This window comes from Drosophila miranda, chromosome XR (assembly GCF_003369915.1).
Source record: "Drosophila miranda strain MSH22 chromosome XR, D.miranda_PacBio2.1, whole genome shotgun sequence".
In the NCBI taxonomy this organism is placed as follows: Eukaryota; Metazoa; Arthropoda; class Insecta; order Diptera; family Drosophilidae; genus Drosophila; species Drosophila miranda.
The window spans coordinates 3,122,616-3,146,904 of record NC_046674.1 but is presented as its reverse complement, the minus strand read 5'-3'; the positions used below and the strand labels follow the sequence as shown (position 1 = coordinate 3,146,904).

At 51.2% G+C, this 24,289-nt stretch overlaps 6 protein-coding genes across 6 annotated transcripts; 1 reads left to right on the top strand and 5 right to left on the bottom strand.

The window, feature by feature from the left end:
* Nucleotides 1–1,786: 1,786 nt before the first annotated feature.
* Nucleotides 1,787–16,099, bottom strand: LOC108165480 (laminin subunit alpha). The gene is made up of 13 exons (XM_033387689.1): nucleotides 15,712–16,099; nucleotides 15,383–15,529; nucleotides 13,360–13,984; nucleotides 13,059–13,268; nucleotides 12,571–12,984; nucleotides 12,221–12,493; nucleotides 11,302–12,154; nucleotides 10,579–11,233; nucleotides 10,233–10,513; nucleotides 9,765–9,990; nucleotides 4,126–9,695; nucleotides 3,848–4,062; nucleotides 1,787–3,765 (listed from the first exon to the last, which is right to left on the bottom strand). The coding sequence occupies exons 1-13, from the start codon at nucleotides 15,931–15,933 to the stop codon at nucleotides 2,330–2,332; spliced, it is 11,127 nt and encodes a 3,708-aa protein (XP_033243580.1). The 5' UTR covers nucleotides 15,934–16,099; the 3' UTR covers nucleotides 1,787–2,329.
* A 147-nt stretch (nucleotides 16,100–16,246) lies between these two features.
* LOC117186648 lies at nucleotides 16,247–17,186 on the bottom strand. The gene is made up of 4 exons (XM_033387690.1): nucleotides 17,010–17,186; nucleotides 16,733–16,865; nucleotides 16,561–16,679; nucleotides 16,247–16,500 (listed from the first exon to the last, which is right to left on the bottom strand). Exons 1-4 carry the CDS (start codon nucleotides 17,017–17,019, stop codon nucleotides 16,307–16,309), a joined length of 456 nt encoding a protein of 151 aa, XP_033243581.1. The 5' UTR covers nucleotides 17,020–17,186; the 3' UTR covers nucleotides 16,247–16,306.
* Nucleotides 17,187–19,391: 2,205 nt separating this feature from the next.
* LOC108165501 lies at nucleotides 19,392–19,855 on the top strand. Its single transcript, XM_017301559.2, has 2 exons — nucleotides 19,392–19,507; nucleotides 19,630–19,855. Exons 1-2 carry the CDS (start codon nucleotides 19,405–19,407, stop codon nucleotides 19,716–19,718), a joined length of 192 nt encoding a protein of 63 aa, XP_017157048.1. The 5' UTR covers nucleotides 19,392–19,404; the 3' UTR covers nucleotides 19,719–19,855.
* Nucleotides 19,856–21,012: 1,157 nt separating this feature from the next.
* Nucleotides 21,013–21,683, bottom strand: LOC108165497. Its single transcript, XM_017301554.2, has 2 exons — nucleotides 21,572–21,683; nucleotides 21,013–21,495 (listed from the first exon to the last, which is right to left on the bottom strand). Exons 1-2 carry the CDS (start codon nucleotides 21,627–21,629, stop codon nucleotides 21,167–21,169), a joined length of 387 nt encoding a protein of 128 aa, XP_017157043.1. The 5' UTR covers nucleotides 21,630–21,683; the 3' UTR covers nucleotides 21,013–21,166.
* A 123-nt stretch (nucleotides 21,684–21,806) lies between these two features.
* LOC108165500 lies at nucleotides 21,807–22,778 on the bottom strand. Its single transcript, XM_017301558.2, has 3 exons — nucleotides 22,691–22,778; nucleotides 22,169–22,507; nucleotides 21,807–22,105 (listed from the first exon to the last, which is right to left on the bottom strand). Exons 2-3 carry the CDS (start codon nucleotides 22,266–22,268, stop codon nucleotides 21,918–21,920), a joined length of 288 nt encoding a protein of 95 aa, XP_017157047.1. The 5' UTR covers nucleotides 22,269–22,507; nucleotides 22,691–22,778; the 3' UTR covers nucleotides 21,807–21,917.
* Nucleotides 22,779–22,856: 78 nt separating this feature from the next.
* LOC108165499 lies at nucleotides 22,857–23,483 on the bottom strand. Its single transcript, XM_017301557.2, has 3 exons — nucleotides 23,406–23,483; nucleotides 23,146–23,334; nucleotides 22,857–23,085 (listed from the first exon to the last, which is right to left on the bottom strand). The coding sequence occupies exons 1-3, from the start codon at nucleotides 23,440–23,442 to the stop codon at nucleotides 22,979–22,981; spliced, it is 333 nt and encodes a 110-aa protein (XP_017157046.1). The 5' UTR covers nucleotides 23,443–23,483; the 3' UTR covers nucleotides 22,857–22,978.
* Nucleotides 23,484–24,289: the final 806 nt, after the last annotated feature.

Sequence of the window (24,289 nt, the reverse complement as noted above, 5' to 3'; positions counted from 1 at the left end):
CAGCAAAAAACTCTAAAAAATAAGGGACTTTCGCCCCCGAGTCCCAAATAATAATGAAAAAAATACTTGAAAACTATTAATAATAATACAAAATAAACCAATTGCAAAACTAAATGAAACTAAAAATCGTGATTTCGTTGTACCTTAAACCGGATTCATCGCGGAATCCGGTCGCGTTCGCGTGCGTTTGTATCTCTCTCGGGTGATCTTAGTGATTAGCGTTTAAGCAGTAACTAAAATAAAACAAAACAAAAACAAAAACAAAATAGGAATCAACACAACACACACACACACATTGAATACACACACACACACACACACATTCATAAACATATACATACATATATACATATGAATATTATATTTATAAAGAAAAAATATGCAGCATAGGATTTTGTTCTATGATTTTTCACCACGAAATGTGTTAGGTCAAAAATTAGGACAAGAAAATTCAACAACTACAAATAAGAACAAAAGAACAGAACAGAGAATGGAGTTCAGAATCAAAGAAAGGATAATTTTTTGCAGATCCTAAAAAGGGTCGTAAATCGCATGTTTGTTTTCTCAATTACAAAATTTACGTGTATTACAAAATTCAGCTGCGGTTGGAATTTCCGACTTAAATAGATTTTGTTTTTACTCTATTTCCCCCACCTCTCTAATAATAGATCTGATCTGCAACATTTCTAAGTAAATTAAAGTACACATAAATATACATACATATACGGGATATATGATCCGATCCGATGCCCTCTATACACATGTTGCAAATATTCGGAAAAACTGGAAAGAAGTCCTCTTTCTGGTTTTTCAAAATATTTGCTATACTGTAAACTCCATTTAATGATTCGTCGATAATTGAGAAACTATATATACTATATCTGAATAAATATGTATGTATAACATTACCATCAACAAAAAGATACAATGTTTTACTCCGCCCTCGAGGGCGTGTCCTGCTTCCAATTGGTTTATGATTGCTCGTGAATGCAACATTGAAATGCATGCCGTGCATCCGAGAAGGCTAAAAAAAGTACACACGATCCACAAAGAACGAAAATCAATGCTACTCAAAATTTTAAAGATACAAGAAAACCGAAATTGCAGAATCAGAAAAAAGATTGCGGAATCGATGGATCAGATCGGATACATTTTATAGCCAGAAGCCAGGAACAAATGAAATTTTGGTGGCTACGCTACGCCATCCATCCGCTTAGTCAATATATCTTTTTCCCTCTCTCTCTCTCACACACACTATTCCTCGTGCAGTGTGCACGGTCTGGCGTAGGGGAGCGAGACAAAACGTCTGGTGTTGGTGTGAGAAATGAAAGAGAGGGAGACAGAGATAGACAAATTTGAATAAAATAGGCGATGAAATTATATTTATCTGCATGCAGTCTGAATTGAAAGAATAACGGATTACTCTACTGCCTAGCTTCCGTCTTTACTAGAAGAAACCAAATACCGATTTCAGTGGGTTTAAAAATGATTAAAATAGGAAATAGATGCCGCTGTGGACACACCACATGCAGCAGATCATCGATACTCATACTCATACTGTCCTAATGTCCTCGCTGGGATTGCTGTCCCTCTATCTGCAAGCACGCCGAAAGATTTCCACTTCGGGGGCACAGAAGTAACCTTAGACTTCATTTTCATTAGCTTTGTTCTTCTCCAGGGTATACTTATAGCTTGAATAGCCTTATAGCCTTTTGATTTCGGGCACAAGGCTCGTTCCCGCTCTTTTTCAGCTTTTTCTGCTCCGAAATTCAAAAAGCATGCACCGTTGCTATTTTAATTGGATATTTAATGATTCTAATATTTATTTAGTTGATTTCAAAGGCAAAATACAAATGCAAAAGAGAGAGAGAGAGAGAGCTATGGCGAAGATCGTAGATTACCAGGGGGAAGGCTAACGAAGAGAATGAGAGCGTAAGCTGTTCATTCGGCTCTGTATGCGTTCCACAATCTTTGGTGGTGCTCTCTCAAAGAATTGAAAAATACAAAGGAATTAAAATATATAAGTTCTGATAAAAATTGGCACAAAGAAAGAGCTTAGAATCTACATTGCTTATACGACTGGCAGATGTGCTGAGGTTCCACGTAAGTGCAGGAGCCCCAGGCCCTACGTTTGCCTGTCGATTGTGTATTGTTCGTTTTGGTAATTTGTTCGTTTCGTTGTCCATCGATTGCGTGTTTCGTCAACATTCACTCCATTGTCCATTGGGCATAGTTTCTTATTTTATAGAATCCAAAATCGTTTGTCCTTTTAGCATTTTGCGAGGGTCCTTCACTAGGGTCTCTTCCACTGCTCACTCTCTTTGTTTCTCTAGTTGAGAGGACAGTAGCCCTGCCAAATGTCGCCAGTGATCATGTTCGGCGTAATTCGAATCGCTTTCTTGTTGATTTCCACGTTGCTGATGCATCCCTTGAAGGTCTTCTTCGTCTTGATGCCCGGCGCCTTCTGGAAGGCATGGTGTCCGCCCATGAACAAAGGACGATTCGTCTTGGTCAGGGCAGAGGACTCGTTGCCCACTGCCGGATTGGAGCTGACAAAGTCCACGGCTATGTTGATGACAAACTTCGATTTGATGGCCTGCACGTGGCGTGTCTTGCCATCGCAGAAGCTCTCGTTGGCGGGCAGCGTGAAATTGGTCACGAGAGTGCTCTTTATATCCGATTTGACGGTGAAGAAGAGTTCGTTGTCCACCAGCTCAAGAATGGCGTAGGAGTTCCTGCCGTGCACCGAAAATATCAGACCGTTCGGCTCTCGGGGACGGAAATCAAAGCTGATGGCCATCTCGGCGCCAACGGTGAAGCGCTCGAAGAGCTTCACGTACGGCGGCGTTGTTTGGTTGGAGCTGCTGTGGAAGAACACTCCCCGCTCCACCTGCTCGGAGCATGGCACCACCGAGTACTTTGTGGGCTCCGTCTCCAGGGCCACGCCATCGAACTTGATGTCCGTCAGGCAGCCATTGAAGTACGAAGTGTTGCCCCCAAAGTACGTGTGTCGCCTCAGCTCCGACTCCACAAACTTCGTTATGCCGCCCACAAAGATGGGCATCTCGACGGAGAACACAGGGGGGCTGCGCTCCTGGCTAACCTCCACCGAGCCCGGCTGCATCGTCTGATCGATGATCAGGCTCACCCGTGGAGCAGTGCGCACAATCTCCACCGTGTGCCACTTGCCGTCGTTCAGCTCCGCCTCACTGGTAATGTTCGCCGTCAAGCCAGCGCCCACTCTCAGCTGATAGGTCACCCGCCCATCCAGCAGATACACTGCTACAAAGTCATCCTTCTGCTTGCTGCTCGCATAGAACAGGAGTCCATTCGGATGCTCTGTGCGGAAGGAGATGCTCACATCGTGATGGCTCTTCAGTTTCACCGGCAGGGAGTTGATCTCCAGCCGCTGTTCCCTTAGCGAGTAGAAGCGGTAGCCAGCCGTCTCGAAATCCACATCATAGTTGGGATCCACTGGGAGTTTGCAGCGCTTGTCGCTCGGTTGATTCATCTTCGGTGTGGGTCGAGTGGTCAGTGTTTTCTGTGGCACTATTTCTGCTGCTTCTGCTGGTGTCGTCCGGACCGTTGTGCTAGTGATTGTGGCAGGAGTAGTAGTTGTGGTGGTAGTCGTGGTCGTGGTAGTGCTCGTCGTGGTTGGAGCCGCTGTGGCCAGGGGCTTGTGTGTCGTTATCCTGCCCGGCGATGGCGGTTCCAGCTCATTGGCGCCACTTGGATAGTAGTTGGGCAGCAGATCCGGCTCGTAGGCTGCCAGGAAGGACACAAAACAACACACATGAATATCGTAAGGGATCAGCGTCAATCAGCTGCAATCAGCTCAAGCGCTTACCTAGTATATCGGGTGGACAGCCATTGATGTTGCCATTCTTCTTCTCCGCACTGTTGGCAAAATTAATGATCTCGTCGTTGACGGTGACATCGCTGATGCAGCCCACGAAGTACGCCAGTGTCGAGAGGGCACCCCTCGGTGTTTGGTAGTTATCTGGGAGACCCCCGAAGAATATATCACCCGCCTCGATCTGCAGGGGCTCTGGGGAACCCAATCTGAAGGAAAAAAGAACAGATTAGATTTCAAGAAAGCAGAGATTCCCACCAGAGATAACCTACCGTTCCTCCTCTTCATCATCCACTGAGAGACGCAGCTCCCCGGCATTATGCTGCACTGTGACCACGTGATCTTCGCCGTCGTTGAAGGGCCGCTGATCGATGACCAGTTCGCTGCCTTGGCTCCTCAGCTTCAGATAGCCATCGTCCAGCGTGAGGCCAATGGCAGAGCTCTGATCATTGTTTGTGGCGTAGAAGAGGATGCCCTTTGGCTGGAGGGTCTTGAAGCGCAGATTCAAATGCAGATTATTGTCGGACGAGATGTTGTGGGAGCGCAGGAACCCATACTCGTTCGGGGCAAAGGACAGGACAGTGGAGAACCGCTCGGGACAGCCCTCCTCCACGCCCGTGCCATTCACGTACTCCGTGAGATCCACCACAATGCCGGAGATGATCACATCGTCGATGCAGCCATCAAAGTTTTGCCGGACAATCTCCGAGTTGTTGAATCGTCGCGGATATCCACCGAAGTACATGCGCCGCAGCTTAGGCAGCTCCTCGTCGGCCTCTGCGGGCGCTGTCTCATGGAAGAGCAGGATATCGTCGACTTTGAGCAGGCCCGTGCGCCCGTCCCGCCCAGCCTCCACGGTGTGCCACTTGTTGTCGTTGTAGCGATTGCTGCTGCCCGAGGAGACGCCACCGTTGCCGAGCTTTATGTTGAAGAAGACGGCCCCGTCCACCAGCTCAATGGACATGTAGTGCTTGTCGCGGCCGTAGAAGAAGAGCAGCCCGTTGCTGCTGTCCTTGTCGGCCTTGAAGTTGAATTTGATGGTCGATCGGCTCTTGAAGTTGTACGTGGCATTCAGTTGAACGAATCCCTTGCCCTTGAAGCGCAGCCCCGTCACCGGTTTCTTCTTCTCGAGCAGGACGTCCCGCTCGCGAACTCCCTCGGCATTATCCTCGCCGTAGACAAAGTTCCAGAGGCCCACGTTCTCGTCACCGATGCGCAGATCCTCGATGTCGCCATTGAAGTAGTTGGCGGTGATATCCTCGGGCGCCGCAAAGTCTGGGGCAGCCGGATAGCCGCCCACGAACAGGCGACTATTGCGGTCCACATGCAGTATGTTCTGGGATCCCTCCAGCTGCTTGGGCTCGCTCTGGTGCTCCACAACCTCTCCGTTCGGCAGCTGTTCGCGAATCGTTAGCTTCGCCACGGAGCCCACGCGATCGACCACGGCCTGGTACCACTTCCCATCCGACACGTACTTGTCGTTGGTGATGCGCTGCGGTCCGTTGCCCAGATCGATGGTGAGTATCGGGTAGCCATTGACAATCTCCACGGCCACAAAGTCCTTGTTCTTCTGCGCCGTGGCGTTGTCGTTGCCGAGGAAGAACAGGAAGCCCGACTTTTCGTTGGTGCGGAAGAAGGTCGACAGATTCGTGCGAGTGGCCAGGAGCTTGGCCTTCTCGGGGGTCTTCAGCTCTAGGACGGTGCTCGGGCGGAACTTGACGCCCACCTTGATGTTGTTGGCCATCTGGCGGGCCGTCTCCACCTGCCGCTTGAGGTTCTCAATGTCCTGGCCGAGCTGCAGCGTTTGGGTGGCCACGCGCTGCTGCTGATCCTCCACGTCCTCCGCCAGCTCCACGAGCTTCGAGACGGAGCCTTCGACATTATCCAGCTGATTATTGGCCTGCGAGATGTCCTTGTTGGTCAAGTCCAGATCCCGATTGATGTTGTGCGCCTTCTCCAGCTCCTTGGGCGTCTGTGCGCTCACAGGCTCAAGGATTTCGAGGACATTCTTGAGGATCTCCAGGGCATCGCTGGCATTCGCATTCGAGCTCTTCCACATGTCCCGCTGCGCCGCCGCCGGCAGCTGGGCAATCAATATGTTGATATCCTTCAGCTGCTGCTCCGTCGCATTGTTCCGCTGCGAGATCTGCTGCACCTTGCCCCCGGAGCTGTTCAGTCGCGGCTCCAGATCGTCCTGCACCTTCTGCAGGGATTGGCGTGCCTTCTGCAGGAGGTCCGCCGACTCGGAGTACGCCTGGCCCGCCCGCTCTTCGATGCCGTCGGTGATCTGTGTGGCATTGCCCGCAGCGGTGATGGCGTCCTGGCTGAACTGCTGGCCCGCATCCACGGCCTCCACAATGCCCGAGTAGGCGGTGGCTGCCTTGATGGCGGGCTCAGCGTGGGCCGTCATGTCCGTGTACTGTTCAGCCAGATCCTGGGCCTTGATGGCCAGCTCTGCGGCCCTCATCTCCGCCTGGGCCGTCAGCTGATCCGCCTCCTGGTGCTGTACGTCGCGCAAGGGCAGATCCTCGTCCACGTTCTTGTTGACGGACTTCAGCTCCTCGAGGGCATCGCGCAGGTTGTCCAGCTTCTGGCCAATCTGGTTGAGTGTGAGGTCCCCGTTGATGAGGTAGTTCCCGGCGTCCTGGATGTTCGTCTCCGCCTCCTGCTGCTGCTCCGAGACGGTGGCGAATTTGGAGTTGTCGAACGACTGCTTATTGACGACGTTTAGGCGCTCCACTTCCGCGGACTGCGTCTCCGATTGGTCGCTCCAGTTGAACAGATCCTCGAGCTTGTCGCTAAACTCCCCAATGTCGTTCTTCAGGGCATTCAAGCTCCTGTTCTGCTCCTTGATCGGTTGCACCAGGGCGTCCACCTCATCGTACAGCAGACGCGCCTTCTCCAGCACCTGCTCGTTGGCCACCAACTGGATCTGGGTGTCATTAATCTGTCCCAGGATATGCTGTGCCTGCTCCAGGGCCGCATCGATCTTCGTGCTGGCCGCTGTCTCGAGATTCTTGGACAGCGCCTCCACGGCAGCAATGGCCTCTCTGGCCTGGTCCGCACTCTTCAGTGCCTCGTCGTAGGCGCTGGTTATATTCCCCAAAGTGCTGCTCGACCTATCGCGTATGTCTAAGGCGTTCGCCAGCGTTTGATTCACTTGCTTTGCGTAGGACTTCGCGTCTGCCTCCAGATCGCTGTTCGACTTTTTCGATGGATTCAGGTCCACGCTGGTGGGATCCAAGGCCTTGATTTTCGGTACCAGCTCATCCGCCAGACTGTCGTAGTAGTTGAGCTTTTGGCTGGTGAAGAAGGCGAGCGTCACGCTGCCAAAGTCCGCCAGGACACTGTCGATCTGGTAGCGCATTTTGTCGGTGACATCGAGGAGCGCGTGATGGCAATTGTTGCACTCCTGGCAGCCCTCGTCCTTGATGAGCACCCACCGATTGGGGCACGCATCGCACCGATCGCCAATCACTCCTGGGAGGCACTGGCACTTGCCCGTGTTCGGATTGCAGCCGAAGCCCCGCGAATATCCCTGATTGCAGTTGCATGGGGTGCAGCCCTCCTTCTGGTACTTCCAGTGATCCACTGCACACCGATCGCACTGGCGGCCCGTCACGCCCGGCTTGCAGGCACAGTGTCCCGTGTGGGCGTCGCACTGCGTGGAGTTCGAGGCGGCGCCGCAGTCGCAGGCGCGGCACCCCAGGCCCGACTCGAAGCCGTAGTGATCGGCCTTGCAGCGATCGCAGCGCTCGCCGATGACGTTCTCGTGGCAGGTGCACTTGCCCACGAAGGGATCGCACTCGAGGGTGCCCAGATCGTCGCAGTCGCAGCTCTGGCAGTTCTTCAGCTTCACGGCGTCCCCGTAGAAGCCGGGCGCACACAGGTTGCAAGCGGCCCCAAACGTGTTGTTCAGGCAGCGCAGGCACTCGCCCGTGCGCGTGTCACAGGAGCCCTGATCCTCGGGATTGATGTTGCCAGAGCAATCGCAGGGCTTGCACACATCGCCCACGTTCTCGGGGTTCCCGTAGAAGCCATTCGCACAGGACTCGCAGCGGGGTCCCGTATAGCCGGGACGGCACTCGCAATGGATCTCATTGCCCGACTCGGAGATCTCGCAGCTGGTGGCAAAGTTGTTCGAATCGAAGGGCAGGGGACAGGCGCAGATCATGCAGTCGATGGGCGTGCCATTGGTGGCGTTCCCATAGTATCCCGACACGCAATCCTCGCAGTGCTCGCCCTGGGTGCCGTGCTGGCAGCCCGTGCAGATGCCCGTGGCACAGTCGCAGGTCTCCGAGTGGCCGTTGCACTCGCAGGGGATGCAGTAGCCGCCGTAGGGTCCGTTCGGGTCACGATAGTAGCCGGGCGCGCAGTCCTCGCACGAATGGCCCACATATCCCGGCGGGCAGGAGCATCGCTCGACGGCCAGGAACTGATATTCCGCTGTGCCATCGGCATCCTCGTCCGCCAGCGACAGGTACACATCCGAGATGTGCGTGACGAGCGTCTGTTCCCAGTAGTTGGCCCGGATGTAGATGGCCTTCAGGTCGCGCAGAACCATCATAAAGTCCGCCCGGGAGACGGTCTTTCCGGCGTGCGTCTGGAAGTTCGACTCGACCATCTGCAGGCGATTGGTGAAGGGCATATTCCTGCTCGGCTGCTCGTAGCTTTGGTGCACCAAGACCTTATCCTTTCCCATCAGGATCACATCGGGTGCGACGATCGATTTGCCATCGAAGCCGGAGGTGAAGTGCAGCGTGTACGCCAGATCCCCGCCATAAGAGGAGATGTGACTGTTCTGGTTGAGGAGGTAGTCGAGGACCCCGAAGTACGCGGGACGCTCGTCGCTCACCTCGCGGGAAGTGAAGTCCGCCTGGAGCGTCGTCTCGTTCAGCTGCAGCTCCTCGGGGGCCACGGCCCAGAGCTCGAATTCGATTGTCTTGTTGTTGTGGTTGAACTCCGCCGTACTGATGGACACCTGACGCAGGAGACTGACATTGTAGACCCTCAGATAGGCGCTGTCGCAGCGCGAGGTCTTGCCGAAGCAGAAGCACGTGGTGCAGCCATCGGGATTGCTGTCCTGCAGATTGTACGTCCCGTCCACACACTGATCGCAGTCGCGTCCCACGACATTCTTCTTGCAGAAGCAGCTGCCGTCGATCTTGTCGCAGACCTCCAGCTCTGTGCCCGGCGTGTGGCACGAGCACTGGTCGCAGCGCGGGAACTGGTAGTAGCCATGGGCGCACACGTCGCAGGCCCGTCCCTCGATGTTGTCGCGGCACTCGCAGGTGCCGTTGAACATGTCGCACTGCGTGTTGCCATTGGCAATGCCCAGATAGTTGCAATTGCACTCCTCGCAGCCGATCACCTGATGGAAGCCGTACGTGTTCGGGGCGCACTTCTCGCACAGATCCCCGATCACATTCGGGGGGCACATGCACTCTCCTGTGGTCGGCTCGCACATGGCACTGGTGGGGCACTCGCAGGGCTTGCAGTCGGGGAATCCGTAGTAGCGGCTGCGGCAGGTGCCGCACTGCCTCTCAATCACATTCGGCTTGCACTGGCACTGCCCCCCAAACGGACGACACTCGAAGCTCGTCGATCCCGCATAATCGCAGTTGCAGGCCAATGCCCCGCTGTTGTAGTCCGCCGTCACCGAGAACACGGCCTTCTTGCAGAACTCGCTGGCGTTGTGCGTGATGTGGAAGTCGTCGTGGCCGCAGTTCTTGATGAATTCCTTTGTCTGGTCGAAGGTTTCCTCCACCAAGAGGTCCTCGTTGTACTGCTTGAGCGGCACCACGACCAGATAGTCCAGCCAAACGCCTTGCGGACGATCATTCTGTAACGGGTTTCAGTGGCGTTCAAACAAGTTCAAACACTTTCCAGCGAGGAAGAAGGCACTTCTTACCGTAATTGTGAAATGGAACTCATCGTCAATGTCGAACCAGTCGTATTCCCCGCCAGGACGGATCACGCCTCGGCAGCCGGAGCTCGAGGGACAGTGCTGGATGTCGAAGTGTCCATCGTATTGGTTTTTGGCTGCCGTTAAGGTGAAGTAAACCTGATATTTGGGATTATCCGGCTGGTAGTACTTCACCAGAATCACATATCGGTCAGGCTCGGCGACCTTCGAACTGTGGGAGCATCATTAGAATATTATTTATCTAGATTCTAGAATTATACATAGAATATCCCCAATATACATAGCCTGAAAGCAGCTATCGATGGCACTATCGCACGCGCCCCACATAGATCGATAGGCGGGCCAATCGATTTCAAAGCGGAATTCAAACAGAAAGAGTTCAATTAGCAGTAAAAACCCCCATCAAAACCCATTAAATAGAGACGAATATCTGTTGATTAGAGGTGCACTTACTCTATCACAATGGTTCCCTCCTGCTTGCTGTCCAAATGCACGAGCTTAACGCGTTCGTCGAGCACCGCGTATGGGGGCTTGTTCGTGGCAATGCGATCCTCATGGTCCGTTTCGAATTCAATCTTCTTGGAATCTGGCACCGACACAAACTTGGGCGTTGAGCACTGCTGGTTGTGGATCACGCAGACGGGACTGGGGTTGATGTAATCAATGGACCATTGCTCCACAGGAATGGCCGTAACCGAAATGATGGGCACGCGATATTCATCCGAGATATCAGCCTGAAACGGGCGCGGGACTTATGGGTACATTTCTGCGGACAGATTAAGTGTTAAGTGGCACTCACATAGATGGTTACTGGCTGCAGATCCTCCTTGCTGATGTAGAAGCTCTTCTCCAGGCCATCGTCATTCACCGAAGTGCGGCAGACCGTGGAATACAGGCAGGGATACAGGAGCACAGACGTCTCCGAGTCCGGATCGTTCTTCAGTCGCAGATTCACGTAGTACGTGTTCGTGAAGTTCCTGTGGCTGATGTAATCAATCACGAAGATGTAGCGCCCGCTATGTGGCACATCCACGATGTAATTGAGCTCTGGCTGGGATCGGCTGAGCACTGGCACATCTCCCACATGGCTCACGATCTGCAGATGCTCTGGGTCGCTGTACACTTCGGCGGGCTTGGCCGCCTTGCCATTGGATCCGATGAGGAAAGGCACGCTCGCGGGCTCAAAGACCTCCACGGAGGCGTACTTGTAGTGGCGGCACAGCTCCATGTTGCCCAGTTCGCAGGGATTCGAGATCTGTCGCGTGAGAATGGAGGCCTCGTAGTAGGCAGCGGGCAGGAGCACAAAGTAGTCGAGCATCACATTCTTGCTGGCTTTCGTGGTGAAGACGTAGCGTGGGCCGGGATCCAGCACAATGGCAGAGGGCTTGAGGCCCTTGGGTCCGGATACGGTGACAAATTGCGGCTGCTTTGTCGGTTGCAGGAGGACCTTCACGCTGTGAAAAGATGCGAAATTACAGATATTACAGGATATTTCCCCATAGAGGTCTTTCCGATGCCTTACTTCTGATCCACTTCCTGGGGATTGTCCGACTGTATGAGTATGGTGGCTGTCACGTTCTCATCGTTGGGATTCACATAGCGCAGGACGATGCGATACAGAGAGGACTTGAACACCGTCAGCTCGTTGCGCACTTCGTTCTGTATCGCGTTGAACACCACGTAGCCCTTGCTGCTGAATCCCGGGAACTCCTGTTCATCGTAATCGTAGCGCACTTGGGTGCCCGATGGCAGGGCCCCGTCCTCGTACTCGTACTGGAACTGATGGAGCGTCGGGAAGTAGTGTGTGGTCAGGGGCTGGGTGCAGGCGCGGCCCGTGACTCGGGGATGGCACTTGCACTGGCCGCTCGTCTTGTCGCAGACACTGGCCCACGAGCCACCCACATCGCACTGGCAGTCCTTGCAGCCAAACAGCGAGGAGCTGTCCAGGTCGAAGGTGCCATCGCGGCACTCCTTGCAGCGCCGTCCCTGGGTGTGGGGCTTGCACGGGCATTGGCCGGACTTTGAGGCACACGTATCCAGTCCGGAGATGGTGCCGTCTGTCCAGCAATCGCAGTTCTCGCAGCCGTCAGGATTGCTGATGTTCAGATTCCAGTACAGGGGCTTGCACTCGTCGCAGATGCGTCCGGAGACGCGCTCCTTGCACTTGCAGAGCTCACCCACGGGCACCGATCCGCAGCCAGCGAATTTGTCTATCACGCCCGCAGGATCACAGTTGCAGTCCTCGCAGCTGGGGAAGTTGTAGAAGCTCTCCTTGCACGAGTCGCACTGACGGCCATCAAAGTTCGGCTGGCAGAGGCACTGGCCATCGGCATTGCACGTGACGCCCTGGGAGCCATGCGAGTCGCAATGGCAGGCTGAAACGGAGACCCTCCCACATTAGAACCGCCTCTAGCCATACCTGCACGCCCGTCAAAACTCACGCAAACAATCCGGATAGCTGTAGTATCCGGCACTGCAGAGGGTGCACTGCTTCCCAGCAAAGTTATTCAAGCAGTTGCATTTTCCCGTGTTGTCGCAGGTGATAGCAGAGCTGCCGGTGCTCGAGCAGTTGCAGGGCTTGCAGTCGGGATAATTGTAGAAGCCGGGCAGGCACTGGTCGCACCTGGGACCGCCAAAGCCCTCGCGACAGATGCACTGTCCCGACTGCTTGTTGCAGATCTCCGATTCGGTGCCCTGATTGTCGCAATCGCAGTCTGAATAGAGAACAAGAAACAGTGCATCATGGACATGCAACGGATAGAAGCTTCGCTTCCGCGGAAGCCCTACTCACACGAGCAGGCGGGATAGTTGTAGTATCCGTGCTTGCATCTCTCGCAGTTGTCGCCCCCAAAGTTGGTCAAGCACTTGCACTCGCCGGTGGTCACATTGCAGTCGTTCGTGATGGATCCAATCTGATTGCACTCGCAGGCCTTGCACTCGGGAAACCCGTAGTAGCCCTCGGCGCACTGCTTGCAGTAGGAGCCCGCGAAGTTGATCTTGCAGGGGCACTGCTGTCCGCTCTCCGCCTCGCAGTGATAGCCGTTCGTTCCGTTCAGATTGCACTCGCACTCGCGACAGTTCGGATAGCCGTAGTAGCCGTAGGCACAGGAATCGCAATTGGGCGGCTGGAAGGCGGCACGGCACTCGCAATTTCCGGTCTCCTCCTCGCAGTGGCCCGTCGAGTAGAAGAAGTCGCACTGGCAGGCTGTGGAGAACGAGAGTTAGCGAAAATCAAAAGACCATTCATGTGGTTGCACTCTTCGTTGTCGCCCCACTTACGACTGCAGACGTCCGTGTCGTTCCAGTGCTTGCCCTTGGGTCGGTAGTACTTTGGCTTGCATTTGTTGCAGTTGATGCCGACGGTATTGTGCTGACAGTTCTGGCACACGCCACCGCCATCGTAGTGGCCGTGGATGTCCAACGACAGACCCTTGCGGTTCACATCCTCGTCGTATTTGCATTCCGTGCTGTGGCCGTGGCAATTGCAGGCTAAGCAAACGAAAGGGAAAGGGGGAAGGGAAAGGGAAAGGAGAAGGGGGAATCATTAATCATTCGTTTAGACCACACATCGTGTACTTACGCTCGCAATTGAAGGGTCGCGCATTGGTGTTCTGGCGCCACTTCTTCTGCTCGAAGCCGGGACAACATTCGTTGCACTGGATGCCGCAGGTGTGATGCTGGCAGCGGCAGGCGAGTATTCGCACCGCACTCTTCGGATCCTTCACGTCGCAGGTGTCCGCATGGCCGTTGCACATGCAGCGCCCACCGATGGAGATGTCCTTGATCGAATAGAAGTAGCGACGCGTCACCGTGGGGTCCTGCCGCGCGACGGACATCAAGTGTCCGAGCAGATTCTTGGTGCGCAGCAGACGAATCCTCACATTCGTGGCACGGGTCCACTCCTGCAGCACCGACGAATTAAAGTAGTTCGTGCTGCTCGGACGCTCGTTCAGCAGCATCACGGGTATCTCTCCGTTCTCCAGCGGCACAATCTTCGAGTACTCCGTGGTGCAGATGACATCGTCGTCCCGTGAGATCGGCTTGTACGTGTCCTTGCCGAAGTACGTCTCGCAATCGGCGGGCGTGTCCGAGAAATGCTGCCATGGCGTCCAGGTCTTGCCGTAATCCACCGACTTCTCCAGCGTCCAGAGACCAGGACGTGGCGAGTTTCCCATGCGAATGAATAGGTAGGCGACATGGAATTCCTGCAAGGAACGGGCACGTGCAAGGGGAAGCAAACAAATTCATTGAAATTTATCATACAGATATGTACATTCGTATGTGTCTCACAGATACAGACAGAGGCCACTGGGAGCATGGGAGCACGGGAGCATGAGATCACTGGGGAGGAACTCCAAACATTCGTTCTCTGGCGTTTATTTGGTTTTCTTTGGGCCTTTATTTGCTTTTCAATTTGGTTTCAATTGAAAAGGGAGACCGAAAAACATACAAACGGATCACAGACACACACCCATGCATATATGTACTCGCAGGCATGTACACACATACATACATATACATATGTTCTTTGATTTGTTTAGATTTCTGATATTCTCTGCTGGCAGTTCATTGAAATGCTTGCCTGAGTGCAGAGAGATCTTCGCCACAGCATAATTACGCCTCACGCCACATGTTCGCCCTTAAACGAAGCTCCAAATGAACCGAAAAAGCCCAGTCAGCTAAATATAAACCATGTACAATATATGTAACTACAGACATGGCATTCTCTGGTTGGGGAAACTGCACAGAAGTGCCAAGTGCATTCTCGCAAATGAATGCCTGCCCCCGCAACGGAAGATGAGATCATGTTCTGGAGCAATTATTCTATGATGAGAGATGATGGAAGAAAACCCTTGCCTTGCCCCCACATGCGTATCGTATCCCACTTCCGCTGCCACATGGATTTGACCTCAGGGAACACTACATACTATATGTATGTACGAGTACATTTCAGACATTTCTTTCAAGAAGATAAGCCGCTGTATGTAGCTTCTAGCAGGCTGCTAGTCGCTGGCCCGGCGATAAGCAGACTTCTTTCTGGTGCTCCCAATTCTCGTTCTCGAGTGTCGCATCATGCTGCGGATTCCATGCCCATGTGCTTATCGCCTCAGAAACAAAAACACAAAAAAGAGTCAATGCTCTGGGGTTTCTTCTAAGCGAACAGAAGCGAGCAGCATGTAAGCCGAGACTCCCTTCATTCATTCAAATGAACGAGTACATATCTCTATCTCTGCTCTGCTCTATATGCACACATACATATATGTAAGAGTATATATGTACTATATAGAAAACTATACTCCGCTGATAACCCCACGAAAAAACTCCCTAGCTCCAGAACATCCAGACATCAGCAAAACATTTCAATGGGGTTCGGACTATTTTGCTTTTAGGCGATTTCTGCTGTCGTGTGTCGAAGTGGAAACCCATTAAAAATTGTTTTCGAAATTTTACGAGACAAGAGCCAACACGTTTCAAAGAGGAACCTGAAACCCCGAAAAACAAGTTGCATTCTCACTCTCTGCCTCTGCCTCTGCCTCTGTCGCTCTCTCTCGCTGTCCTTTCTTTTGTGCGTTTTCTTCTGGTGGTGCTGCCATTGGCCTTACCTGTTCAAAATTGATGGTCAAATCGACTTCATTGTATTTCATGCCTCGGGACAGGGGCGGACTCTGCCACCAGGCCTCGGTGCCATCGATGGCGTTCTCTGGCGGATGATTCTTGTCCGGCACATTCGGATCACACACATCGCAGACCTGCAGGAATGGCAAAGATCAAAGACACACATGTTAGAAAAATCCACAGAGTTCCAGTTCCAGAGTATTTTTAGAGTCCAACGTGCAACACATGGGGCACACACACGATCTTGTATGTATACCCATGAAAAAAACCATTCTTTTTGTTTTTGGGGCGTTGGTGGCGCTGTCCCTTGTCGTACCTGTCCTTGGATGACCGAGTAATCAATGTGATCATTTTCCGTATTGGCGCCCACCAGCTTGCAGTAGAGCTCGGGTCCATCGGTGTCCTCGCCGCATGTGGCAGTGGCAAAGATCTTGCGGCCCGTGGCCAAATTGAAGTACGGAGGCGTTAGCTCCGCCTGGCACTGGGCTATTGCTAGCAGGAGGCACAGGGCCACACCCACAGGCACTGGTAGCCCCATTCTTGGGCTGGCGATAAGGAGAATCCTTTCCAAAGACCCTGCTTCCGGTTTCACTCTTGTCTTGTCGATTTTCACTTTCTTATCTTTTGGTTCGGTTTTCGTTTCGTTTTATTTTGGTATTTCTTTCAGAGAGCCCATCCAACCGCACTGGATGGCTCCTCGCGAGCAAGTGATGTCACTGCAGCGAGAAGTTTTCCTCGAGACCGACCCCAGATCCGATCCGATCCGTTCCCAGAAGAAACCTTAATCTCTCGCACGAGTCGCGGGGTCTCTTCGTGTCCGATTCGATCCGACCCGATTGTCTCTCGTTCGTCTTCGGCTGGCTCCCCCTTGGAGCATGAAGTAATCTGTTCTTTCAGCTTTTGTTGTGCTCTCACCGTTTATTGTTTACTTTTGTTTGTCTTCTCTCTCTCTCTCTCTTTGGTGTATGCTTCGTTTTTCGCCGGCCGGCTGGCTGGCTGCTCGGAGACGAAACGGAATCGAAGCCAAACAAATGGAAAAAACTGGTTTTTTGCTCTGAGGAAATGCATGGAATCGAATCGAATCGATCTGGTGCGTCGTCTCTGTCTGCTGGTGAATGGATGTTACTATTTGGAGTTTTTTGCTCTCTGAATTTGAATGCTCTACCACGGGGCAGGGTGATTTTGTGACGCCGTTTGAAACGGCAACAAATTGTGGCTTTCCCATCCATTGAGCTCGCATTTGAGCTGGTTTGTCCCAGCGATTCGTGGACACTGTATGTGTACCTGCAATTAAAGCTATATTTAAAGGATGAGTTGTGGCAGAATCTGACACTCACGCCACTTGTAGCCACGCAATGAGGCATCCATGGATCCCATCCTGGTGGCAGAGCCTCTGCCAAGAGGCTGCGGCGCTTCTTCTCTGAGTTTGAAGGCGCATAGATGGCGTCCTCGCAGCCGGGAGGACCATGCCTAGAAAGATTCGTTATGAGTATATTTTTTTACCAAGAAAACAACTTTTAGGAAGCTCCACTAATTATGTGCAACAATCCATCGTCAAACAGCGGCAACCAAAGGGGGGGTGCGTGCCTCTGCCGTGGTTAGCAAATGTCCCACCGCGCTTCATCGTCCAATAAAATGGCAAAAACTAGTAGTCCACTAGACCGATGACAACTGCTGTTAGTTAATCCAACGGTACAAGATATGCTGGTTAATTTCCAACATAATTATTGTTAATTAGTCTGGAATTGACTAATTTTGGCGCGAAAACTTCTTGTTCGCGGTATTTTTTTTTGTAAACAACAGACATGTAAGTCGATAGCATATCGACAGCAGTTCCTATTAGCATCGCATAGAAGTTGCCGATGTTTCCCCCCACCCCTGACCGAAATATGCAAGCATCGATTGCTCAATCAGCCTTATCGATACAGATCGTCCATCGCTTTCACTGAGAATGGCGGCAAGTGTACCGGCGCGGCGGGAATTTCGTGACGGTGGCGGGCCCGCGATCGTTAAAAGAAAGGTGCGTGCATATAATTCATAGATGTTCTATGTTTTGTCGCGTTTATAATCGTGGTGTTGTGCCAGAAAAGTGTAATTGCGAAATAGTCTAGCGGAATGGGCCCCGTCTAGGCTATGCTGCCAGTGCAACAAGTGTCAGTGCAACAGGTGTGTGTGTGTGTGTTTTGTGTAAAAGAAGTCCGCAGGGGACTTGGAAGTTGCGTACAAATGTGCGTAAATATTTTAATATTTTCTTTAGTTCTTCATAAGTAAAAGTGATCTAGTGAAAGTGAAATAGGCTAGGGGAATGGGCCCCCGCTAGTCTATGATCCCGTTATAGTGCTGGTGTAGGTGTGTGTAAAGTGCGAAATTAAATGAAAATGTCTCTTTTTTTTTAATTTATAATGAATGATGCAGAGAAAGTTATAATTAAAAGTAAACTCGGGTCGAGTTTATTTTTTGCTGTCCAGAAGTGTTATACCTTTTTTTTGTTTTTGTGCCTTACCATTTACCAAAATGGCCACCCGCCATGCTCAGGTGCCGTTGGTGTGTAGGAAGGTGATGTATTAAAGCATCCAAAGCATTGGACAAACATGTCCAATCGTGTCCAAAACCAAATTCAATTCGCGTTCGTTTAGCCCGTCATCGCCAAAATCCGAAAATTTATTGCATTACCGTTAAAACCAGCGAAATGCAGAGGAAAAGCAGCCAGCAGCCGCCACCAATATTGCGAAATAGCAGGCTCTACAAGTGCGCGAGTGAATTTTAAAGGTCTTTAAAAGGTCGCTAATTTCGTTGATAATATATCATCAAGAATAAACTCTAATTAAAACTAAATATTGCACGTGTTAGACCTTTTTTTTCGACTTGTTATTTATTTAATTTTCGCGTACCGCAATTCTCAGCACCGTTACAGCTGGTACATTAGTGTCAGTGCGGGTGTGTGTGTGTACAAAAGTGCACGAAGAAATCGAAGGTGAAGTCGAAGCAAACGCAAACTCGTTCAAGCCTGTCCAAAAGCAGAAAATGCAGCCCACCATCGCCAAAATGTTGAAGTTTATTGCTATACCGATTAAAAAAAGCCAAATGCAGAGGAAACCAGCCAGCAGCCGTTGCCGCGCGGCTGCAGCGCTGCCAGCATTTGAAAATCACGATCAGAACCAAGAAATGGCGCGAAATTCATGACCAAAGCGTCGACAGCGCTGCCAGCGTCACTGCTGCCACTTGTTGACAGCACGGGCTCTTTTTTTGGGGGCAGCCAGCCTCTTGGCTGATCGGCTCGGGGGGCGATCGGATCGCAATGACAAAAATAATTGCATTGATAAAGACTGCCACTGCCGTGAGTGTCAGAGCGAGTTGTTTTCGGCCCCAATCGTCGGTCCGTCGGTCGTCTCTGCGGCTGGATTCAAACGAGTTCTTATGACGTAATTCGCCGCGACGTTTACCGTTTGTCTTGCTCGTTCCGCTGTTGTTGCTGTTGCCGCTGCCGCTGCGCTTTATGCAATGCACGCAAATGAACATTGTCGGAAAAATAAATGGAAATATTCGGTTATATGAAAAACATTAGTGGTCGGAAAAAACCTCCGCGATTGCAACATCCAACAAGAAGTTCTTGATTTAGCCTGTCCCAAACAGCCGTACAAGCCGCACAGTGGGCCGAAATGAGGCTAAACATCATGCCATGGCGGTAAGTGGTATTTTATTTCATTGATCTTTATTGTAGACACCCTGCCCTTCCCTGTGTCCCATAGCTTTCTCTGAAAATTCGCGCCAGATTTGTTTCACTTTGCGAAAACTTTGGGAGACGGGTTGGGAACTCTTGTACCTCTTTACGGTTTACGGCCGTCAGGTGGCCCGCCCTTTGCCATCTCATTCGCTCCACTGTGGCGGCGCTGCCGGCGCTGGCGCCGACCGTCGGCGTCGCCGTTCACTCGGACGCGTTTTCACTTATTCGCGATTGCATGTTCGGATCGGCGTTCAATTTAGTTCTTAATCTCGTCGCGTGTGGTGCATGGAGCCGCGGCGCAGCTGTTCTCCTCCGTTCTCCTCCGTTCTCCTCCGTACTCCTCCGTTCTCTGCCATGGTGCTGCTGAAAGTGATCAAGTATCTAGTGGGTTAGTGAGAGTATTTGTTGGTGACTTTATCATCAACCGAATCATTGTTTTTGTTTTTGTTTTCCATGTGTCCCCCCCACCCCCTGTTGTGCTCCTGCTCCTGGTTTTCCTGTTCCCTGCAGGCTGCGTGGCGCGTGTCTGCCAGGAGTTGTCCCAGAACATGACTTCCCTCAACAAAATGTTTAAATATCATTTGCTGGAGATCTCCTAGCGCCAGGAGACCGGACATGGAGAGCATACAAATGTAGATTGTGTGGAGATCCTTCCTTATTTTTATTTTTTAGTCTTAGAGTGGCTCAAGCAACTCTTTTCTTATGGAATCCACAAATAAAAAACCAAAAAAACCAATACCACCCACACTTTGGAAACTTGAACTCATTTCGGGGTATCGGCTCGGCTCGGCAGTAGAATGGCAATTCGATGACCTTCAGAGGCAACAACCCCCCCCCCCCCCATCCAGTTCTTTTTTGTCTTTCATTTCCAGTTAATTCTTTATTGCATTCATTCGAGTGGAACTCGAAAAACTGTTCCGAAGAATTACACGCTAGAGATAGACCAAATAAGGCCTGAGCTTTGGAGTTTCTCCCCAAAGTCCCCAGAAAAAAGAAACCCCAGAAATGACCAGCGTGAAACAGGTCTCTCCCTCTCTCCCTCCCTCTCCCTCTCCCTCTCCCTCTCCCTGAAATCTCGTTATGACTGATTGTACAAACAAAAGCGTAAGGCGGCAATCCAGCAGTATTTACAATTAAAGCCGGGCTAAAAAGGTGAAAAATAAATAAAACAGAAATCATGCAAAATTAATATTCAATCTCGTCGTCTGTTGCGACGTCACACATAAGCATCTTAGCGGCCAGCCAAAGCCATGGGTTTCATCAAATTAAGTAGCCAAAAAATCCCCGTTTTTGGATGTCAAGAGGAAGCGAGAGAGAGAGAGAGAGAGAGGGAGAAAAGAGGGGCTTGGTCGAGACGGAATAGAGACGTCATTCCAACAGAGAGAGACTATTCATTCATTCATTAATCATTCAGAGATGATTGATGCCTGTTTTAATTTTAGCTAATTCTCTTGCCAACAACAGTGTGTATTTGTATCTTTATCTCTGAAACACTCACACAAGCAAAAGATGGGTCAAAAGATGGTCGCAACAAAGACGTCACAGAATTGATGGCATGTGCCCAAATGTATCTTGTATCTACCACACATACATATGCATGGCATATATTCCTATGGCACAGTATCTCCATGATATGCAGACGTCATAGATTTTTGATTAGGACTTAATTTTTTGGAACTTTTCGACACACATTCGATTTGGGAGATTCACGTGATTTTAGTCTCAAATTTTGATCAAGCAACGGATACGTCATGGAATTTTGGTGGATACTTTAGTTCAGCAGATATAGATATGTATCTTGTTTAGCATTTGGATTCACGAGACTTGGGGTTGAAACCAAAAAAACGTATCTGTATCTGTATTTGTATCTGTATCTGTACTTGGCCTTGGCCTTTGGCCTGCTGGATATTTCTCTTCAATATTTTATACCTAGACGTAGATTATTTTATTTACTTATTTTTTTGTACATTTATACATTTATGCAGAAGATATATCTAAGATTTTGTCATTTCTGGCACGATTCACGAGATATGTTGGGTCCTTGGAACTACTGGTCCTTGACGAAGGACCTGCCAAAGTTCATGACGCTGCTTACGAATGTCAGCATCGATGTGATCATCGAGTGGGCGTGCTTGGAGCTCTCCGTGGTGTCGCCAGGGGCCCCAGAGCCCCCTCGGTCGTTGTTTCTCTTGACCTTGACCCTGGGGGAGGAGGAGGCCTTGCTCCTCTTCGGTTTTCCCGACGGCATTTCGGCGCTGCCGAAGAGGCGGTCGAGTCGCGGGAAGACCAGCCTTCGGCTGCCCCACTCGCCGCTGACTTCGTTGAGGCGGTCGTCGTCCTCGTCGCTGAACTCCTCGCGGTAGGGCAGGGAATGGCCTTCGGGAGGGGAGGGAATTCGAGGATTAGAGAGGATGAGAGGGTGTCTGCTGGAGGGTGTTTCCCCTGCACTTACTCGTCAGAATCGTGGCACAGACGATGAGGAGTACCGCCAAGGTCTTCGATGAGTGCATGTCGCTTGGTCTTTCACTTGGTTCTTGATGACGGAATGAATCGAATGGCCCAGCAGAGCGCAACTTTATAAAGAGATTCGCGGCAGAAGCGCCCCAGATTGATCTACGTGATGGAATGGACTGGACTGGAATGGAGTGGAGTGGGAAAGCAGTGCGCACGTTTCACCGAACTATTGTCTCTTTTTATTATTCATATATTTAAATCCAAACACATAGCCATAACCATAATTAACACGAAATCTATGTAACCGGAAAAAAAGAAGAAAACACCCAAAGGTCCAAGAGTGTCTATGGATTCGCGATGCTGATCGGGGTGGTCGGCTTGGACCTCAGCTTGAACAGCTCGTAGGCACTGTCGTGCTCCGCATCGGCCAGCCGCTCGTCGTGCACTGCCCCCGTCCTCCAGTAGATGTCCTCCAGCTGGTGGCGGGAGGGCTTTTCCGTGGGTCGTCCCGCGCCCAAGCTGCTGCACATTGCTGCAAAGGTACTCGTACAGTGATAATTGCCCTGTAAGCGACACCAAAACACTCGACACTAACCACAGATGAGTAGAATTGCGAGGAAGAAGTAGAATTTCGACGACATGCTGTTCGATATTTGATGTTTGATTGATCTGTGGATCGGTCCGATCTGTGGCATTAACTGACGGAAGAAATACGGATGCCTCCCCAATTTATATACCAGAAGAGAAGAGACCACGGCCGAAATGCTCTCTGCTCTGCGCTGATTGGTGTTCAAGGAGGAGACCAACCGATGGACGCGATGGACGGGCGGGTGGTGCCTGGTATCTGGTATCTGGCGTTTGGTGTCTGGCGTTTCGTATCTGGCGTTTGGTGTCTGGCGTCTGGTGTCGTCGTGCGGGAGATTATGCAAAGTATCTGCCGAAAATAAAGACAAGACAAAATAAGAATAAAAGGCTCGAGGCATCGGCGGCGTTCTGTCTGTCTCCCTACCCATACGCCTGGGGGCGCGCGGGCTGTCGCCACCGTTGTCTTTGTTGTTGTTGTTGTTGTTGTTGCCTTTAATGCTGTTGCCTTTGTTGCTGCCACCTATCTACCTACCGGTCTTTGACGTCTTCGTTGGGTGCACGTGAGCTCCGAGCCGAGCTCGTCGATTGATGAATTATTGATTTAATCGCTGGCTAATTAGTTAACACATTCGATATTTCATTCGCTCGTTCGCTCATTCGCTGTAAAAGTGTGCCATTCCCATGCCCATTCCCCGATAGATATTTTTAATATATATTTGTTTTCAATTTTCGATTAGGAATAGCTTATGGAACATTTTGTGCCAAGAGAAATAATTAAATAAATTAAATATTGTACAAATGTTTTGGGAATCTCTATGGTTTAATCCTTTTCGTAGCCAAAGAAAACTGTCCACCTCTCGTATGTGGATGACTGTTCGCACAGGAACGATTCCATGGCGCAGTAGACACTGCTGTAGTCCGTGAATGCTGTGGGAGTACGTGTGTTCGATTCGATCTTGAACTCTGATTGGACTCTGTTCTACTCACTTCTTCCCTCGCGGCAGGCCGCAATGTCCATGAGGCACTTGGACGGATACTTTCGAAGGCAGTTCCCGTCCTCGTCCAAGCCGCAAATGGCACTCGACTGCCCCTCCGTCTGAGTGCAGCTCTCCTCCAGCGGGCAGGGGGATCGAACGGAGGTGGAGATGCATACGGAAATGTAGAGGAATGTGCAGGCTGCGAGGGGTGGCACGGGATTAGGCTAGGCAGATACCCTTGTCCGGCTTCCTACGGGAAGTACTACGCACCCAGGAAGAGCAGACCCATCACCAGGGTGGTGCTCATTTTGGATACAGCCCGCGACCGCCGACGGCAAGAGTGGGAAGCGCACTGCGCCAAGCAATTTATAGACGCAATTAAATTAGGCAAATACGCAGATAACAGGCGATAAGAATACGGTTCCGATTACGGTTTGCGGGTTACGGTTTACCCAGCTCGTGCGGGCACGCCTTGGTTGAACATCCAAGTAGATAAAGAATATCATCATCTATGGAAAATCTATAGAAACTATTGGATCTCTGCATGGATCCGCCAGAAAGCACGGCTCGAACTCGAATTCGACTGAGACGAGTCCTCGCCCGAAGGAAGACATTCGAAGCGGTTGGAGTGGATAGAGAGGATAGAGAGGGGGTGGGAGTGCGTACATAGCGTCGGAGCATCTAACGATCATAGTTTATTTCCAGAACAGTGCAAAAACGACCTTTTCTTGCGCCTGCAAGATCCTCATGGAAGCCCTGCATGAATCAGAGCTGAACTCGTGTCCACAGCCAGTCGTTTCCCACGAATCCCGCCTTCAGTCAGCTTCGAATCACTGAAAATGGAATCCGGGAACTGCGCATTCAAGCCAGCAACACCTTACGGCTATGCTTATTCGGCTTTTAACGAATATTTGTCTTTTATTTGGCGGAAAATACTATCTTTTTATACCCGATACTCAAAATGAGTCCAGGGTATAATGGGTATACTGGATTTGTGGGGAAAGTGGTAACGTGTGTGTAACGTCCAGAAGGAAGCGTTTCCGACCCCATAAAGTATATATATTCTCGATCAGCATCAATAGCCGAAGGTCAAAACCTTTGGGCAGTGCATTTGTGGGCCTCCCTTGAGTGGAAGCGACTCGCAGGAAAGAAGG

What these genes read in the sequence shown, in the direction of transcription:
- LOC108165480 (XM_033387689.1), bottom strand. Translation starts at nt 15,933, where the DNA reads ATGGGGCTACCAGTGCCTGTGGGTGTGGCCCTGTGCCTCCTGCTAGCA. An exon ending in GCGACCCTTCAATTGCGAGC is followed by an intron (nt 13,269 to 13,359) that starts GTAAGTACACGA and finishes TCGTTTGCTTAG; the next exon opens with CCTGCAATTGCCACGGCCAC. An exon ending in CCCCAGGAAGTGGATCAGAA is followed by an intron (nt 11,234 to 11,301) that starts GTAAGGCATCGG and finishes ATCTTTTCACAG; the next exon opens with CGTGAAGGTCCTCCTGCAAC.
- LOC117186648 (XM_033387690.1), bottom strand. An exon ending in ATTGCGTGGCTACAAGTGGC is followed by an intron (nt 16,680 to 16,732) that starts GTGAGTGTCAGA and finishes CTTTAATTGCAG; the next exon opens with GTACACATACAGTGTCCACG. An exon ending in CAAAATCACCCTGCCCCGTG is followed by an intron (nt 16,501 to 16,560) that starts GTAGAGCATTCA and finishes ATTCACCAGCAG; the next exon opens with ACAGAGACGACGCACCAGAT.
- LOC108165501 (XM_017301559.2), top strand. Translation starts at nt 19,405, where the DNA reads ATGGAGCCGCGGCGCAGCTGTTCTCCTCCGTTCTCCTCCGTTCTCCTC. An exon ending in AGTGATCAAGTATCTAGTGG is followed by an intron (nt 19,508 to 19,629) that starts GTTAGTGAGAGT and finishes TGTTCCCTGCAG; the next exon opens with GCTGCGTGGCGCGTGTCTGC.
- LOC108165497 (XM_017301554.2), bottom strand. Translation starts at nt 21,629, where the DNA reads ATGCACTCATCGAAGACCTTGGCGGTACTCCTCATCGTCTGTGCCACG. An exon ending in CTGTGCCACGATTCTGACGA is followed by an intron (nt 21,496 to 21,571) that starts GTAAGTGCAGGG and finishes CCCCTCCCGAAG; the next exon opens with GCCATTCCCTGCCCTACCGC.
- LOC108165500 (XM_017301558.2), bottom strand. Translation starts at nt 22,268, where the DNA reads ATGCCACAGATCGGACCGATCCACAGATCAATCAAACATCAAATATCG. An exon ending in CGCAATTCTACTCATCTGTG is followed by an intron (nt 22,106 to 22,168) that starts GTTAGTGTCGAG and finishes GTACCTTTGCAG; the next exon opens with CAATGTGCAGCAGCTTGGGC.
- LOC108165499 (XM_017301557.2), bottom strand. Translation starts at nt 23,442, where the DNA reads ATGAGCACCACCCTGGTGATGGGTCTGCTCTTCCTGG. An exon ending in GATGGGTCTGCTCTTCCTGG is followed by an intron (nt 23,335 to 23,405) that starts GTGCGTAGTACT and finishes CACCCCTCGCAG; the next exon opens with CCTGCACATTCCTCTACATT. An exon ending in GGCCTGCCGCGAGGGAAGAA is followed by an intron (nt 23,086 to 23,145) that starts GTGAGTAGAACA and finishes GTACTCCCACAG; the next exon opens with CATTCACGGACTACAGCAGT.